General features: G+C 41.5%; 2 protein-coding genes across 2 annotated transcripts; one reads left to right on the top strand and one right to left on the bottom strand.

Annotated features, from left to right (window-relative positions):
• Window positions 1–457: 457 nt before the first annotated feature.
• Window positions 458–962, top strand: SARC_09082 (hypothetical protein; the record flags this gene model as incomplete). The annotated part of the gene is made up of 2 exons (XM_014296916.1): window positions 458–564; window positions 761–962. The coding sequence occupies 2 exons, from the start codon at window positions 458–460 to the stop codon at window positions 960–962; spliced, it is 309 nt and encodes a 102-aa protein (XP_014152391.1).
• A 594-nt stretch (window positions 963–1556) lies between these two features.
• SARC_09081 (hypothetical protein) lies at window positions 1557–2454 on the bottom strand (the record flags this gene model as incomplete). The annotated part of the gene is made up of 1 exon (XM_014296915.1): window positions 1557–2454. The coding sequence occupies one exon, from the start codon at window positions 2452–2454 to the stop codon at window positions 1792–1794; it is 663 nt and encodes a 220-aa protein (XP_014152390.1). The 3' UTR covers window positions 1557–1791.
• Between the last annotated feature and the right edge of the window lie 997 nt (window positions 2455–3451).

The raw sequence follows: 3451 nt of genomic DNA, 5'->3' as shown, positions 1-3451 counted from the left end.
ATGTAAATACATATGTATATGTATGTGTATATGTATTTGTATATGTATATTTCATGCACGTATGTTGGTGCGTCAATTCAATGTATATGATTGTTTTTCAATCTTTGTATACAATTTCAGAGGGATGATGTTGCTTTTATTTGAACACGTTTCTATTCTATACGGTGTTCATTTATCAATTGAGAAGGCATATACGGATATATGTAGTCTCATGCGCCCGATTAAGTTTTCAATATTTATTCCGAATATATATTTACTCTGCAAGAATATCTGGATTGTTTACTGGACAACCATTTGTGTATGCAAAATATCTTCTATGCACAGAATATGATTTTTGTGTATTTTATTGTAAGCGACATGTGATGAGTTCATCGGTGCACATTGCAATTGACTCAACCAAGCACTCGTCGTTTATACCTCGTTTGTTGTAGCCTGTGAGAATGTCGCCCCACAAGAAATGGTGGCGGCGTGTAATCGACTGGGACTGAATGGAGTGGCAGAGCGAAAAATGTACTCGCGAGACTGGGGCTGTGTCGGAATTGTCAAGATTCAGCTGTATAATAGGTACACCGCAATTCATCCGCAATTTTACTGTTGATTCGTTGTGTGCTCGTGTTCAATTAGTTCTTTCAAAATTTGAGAAACGAGGTAGCCTGAAAGGGGTTATTTACAATTGCGCTGCATTGTTACCGAACAGACTTAGAAACAGAAGTTGCAGCCACTCATGCAAAATTAACTTTCGTATACGATAATCGACCAGCAATGGTGCGCCACTGAGGAGTGATATTCCGAATCGGAAGTCGCTATATCTGCTACTAGCCAAGAATATTAAGGAAAGTCCCCGTACTCCTCGAGAAGAAGTGGAATTACCAAAACCCATTACAGTACAAACGGCGCCGACGTCCGAGAAGGCAATCAAAAAGAAGCAGAAGAAGCAGAAAGCGAAAATGATTCGCGCTTGAGCTGCCGACGGCAGTGTGGCGTATTTGTTATGGATTGCGTACTCAAGGCTAGTAGCAGAAGAAGTGCAGTGTCGCTGTCAAGGTTTAGTTCCCAGTGCGGATTAGATTCTATGATAGGTGATCATCATTCATATGTTGCCAAAGCTCTACAATGAGTTGCTAGCTGGAAGCCGGTTTAGCGTGGAAGGGAGGGTATCGTGATAATACTTTGAATCATTACCGGACGGTAGTGTGTGGAGTGTACGTCTGATACTTCAGTGTATGTGCAAACATACCAGCGAGGTGCAGTACTGTTCTTATCCTGTGCCGGAGGAAAAATGACTTCCACCTAGAGCTTGGTTTTTAATAGACTAGCGTAGACGTGTTTCATACACAGGAATAGTACACGCTGGCAAAACAGAGACTTCGTAGCCGCAGTTTTGCCTTTACTGCTTTTAGGTCGCACTGATGGCTATCAACAATGGGGAGCGCACCACTGTGGGTGTGACTAATAAGCATGGTATACACACTTGAACAACCGCTGGTCTCAGGACGTAAAAATACTGATAATTTTTATGAATTGACCTTCAATTCATAAAGTAAGTGAGCCCTCCACTTGTTACTCTTATACACGTAATCAGCTGTTGTTATGCTATCGATGTGGCTCGTGAGTTTTGTGTGTCCTCGATCCGCTAGAAGAAACTTACGTCCACCCGCCCTCCATATATGACCAGTTGTTTAGTCGCTTGTGAGTCCGAGTATCGAACCTGTATTCTCACAACTGCATTGATATGTTTCTGTTCGTATCGATTTGAGAGGCTATGGCTAATTAAATAAATTTAACCTGTCGTCAACAATTGACCACAGCTCTGGAATAGAACGATAGGGATGTGTTACCCTTGCTGTCTGGGTGAACGACCATCTCCTTCGTTTTGTATGTATACATGTCGAGCTGCAACTTATTAAATCGCTGGTTGTCAATCTTTGCGCGCTTGTCCCTGCGGTTATACTCATCTGCTGACCACGTGCTTCCTACAACGTCGTCGCCCCACTGTACATGTGGGTTGGCTGCCGCATGTACCTGTCCTTGCTCTGAATGAACTGTTGACGGCGATTTGAGAATGGCTGTGAGAAGGTGTCCCTTAGATAGATCATTGGTACATACTATTTGTTGTGCGCCAGTCTTACAATTTATAACGTCGCCATATAGAGATGTCCTTCTTCTTCCATTTCCTAGAGGAAAGTGCAAGTGTCCGCCGAGTTTTTGGTGGTGCCTCAGAGTGGAGGAGGGCTCTATCGGGTTCTCGGATTCGTTAAGCGATATGCTTTTATATATTTTTCTGAATAGGTTCTTACGAGGTAGCTTCTCGGAGTGGGGTGCTGTAGCATCAGTCAGACCAAGATTGGCTAGGATTGTATTGCTGTGTATATCAGAGCCTTGCGCTCTGATATTTGTTCGTTCACCATCCTTTGTTGAAGCAATTTCAGGGACTTCAATCCTTATAGAGTGCATCTGAGAACGATGCGAAGTTGACACACAAATTTATATATTTTGTATTATTACTCTTTGAGACTTCACCTACGAGCTACGGCTACACTGCTACAGTCTTAAATACACTACAGTCTACAGTACACTCTCTCTGTCTACAGTTCTACACTCTACACAGTACGCTACATAGTTCTACACATACTGCTTTTTATACTCTCTCTTGGCTATAAATAGAAAAGTAGGTGCTCGTTGTATTTATGTGACATATCATAAAAATAATTCAAACTTCTCCAAATCACCAGCGAGCTTTAATACCGCGAGAGGAGAAAGTGTGAGTCTGTGAGACTGAGAGACTCGTGAGAGAGGTTCGGAATCGGCCGCTCGGCCGTTCAGCGAAGTTAGCTTTTGAAATAATTGGGAGGTTATAAATAATATACTCTGCACACTGCCCACTGATCTCTCTAGAAAAGCTCTCCCAGTTAACCATTCGCACGAATTCATTGGGTAAAATATCGGAAAAAGTATTCCGACCCAATAAATATCAATATTATTGGATGTAAAATTATATCTATCCGGCATACGGCTGTGTGAGAGTGTGGTTGACACGTAACCGAATTGGCGGGAAAAAAAATGCATGAATAGTTTAACACACAAATGACACCGTGCCAGGATTCGATAGTAACAATTATGTGTTTACGCCCTCTCTCTGGTAGTAAAGAGGTTCCCTACTACTATAGAGAAAGAGGCTAGAGTCCTCTACTGTCTAATAGGTGCCTAAATATTTTAATTCATGTACAGGACTCCAGGAGGCTATAATTTTTATAGTACATAGTGATAGGATATGTAATACTACTACAATATAATAGCACTTCACTCTTGAGAACCCAAAATATGCTGTGAATTCGGATTCATAATTCATAAGCTTTTATAACAGGAGAGATGTCTCCACTGTCTATGGCCTCATAAAAAGTAATCGATTGTGAGGTCTGCGGTAGCAAATAATCATATAATATTTATTGGG

The sequence above is a fragment of the Sphaeroforma arctica genome, assembly GCF_001186125.1.
Source record: "Sphaeroforma arctica JP610 unplaced genomic scaffold supercont1.884, whole genome shotgun sequence".
NCBI lineage: Eukaryota > Ichthyosporea > Ichthyophonida > Sphaeroforma > Sphaeroforma arctica.
The sequence above is the reverse complement of the archived record's forward strand: the minus strand, read 5'-3'. Positions and strand labels throughout refer to the sequence as shown.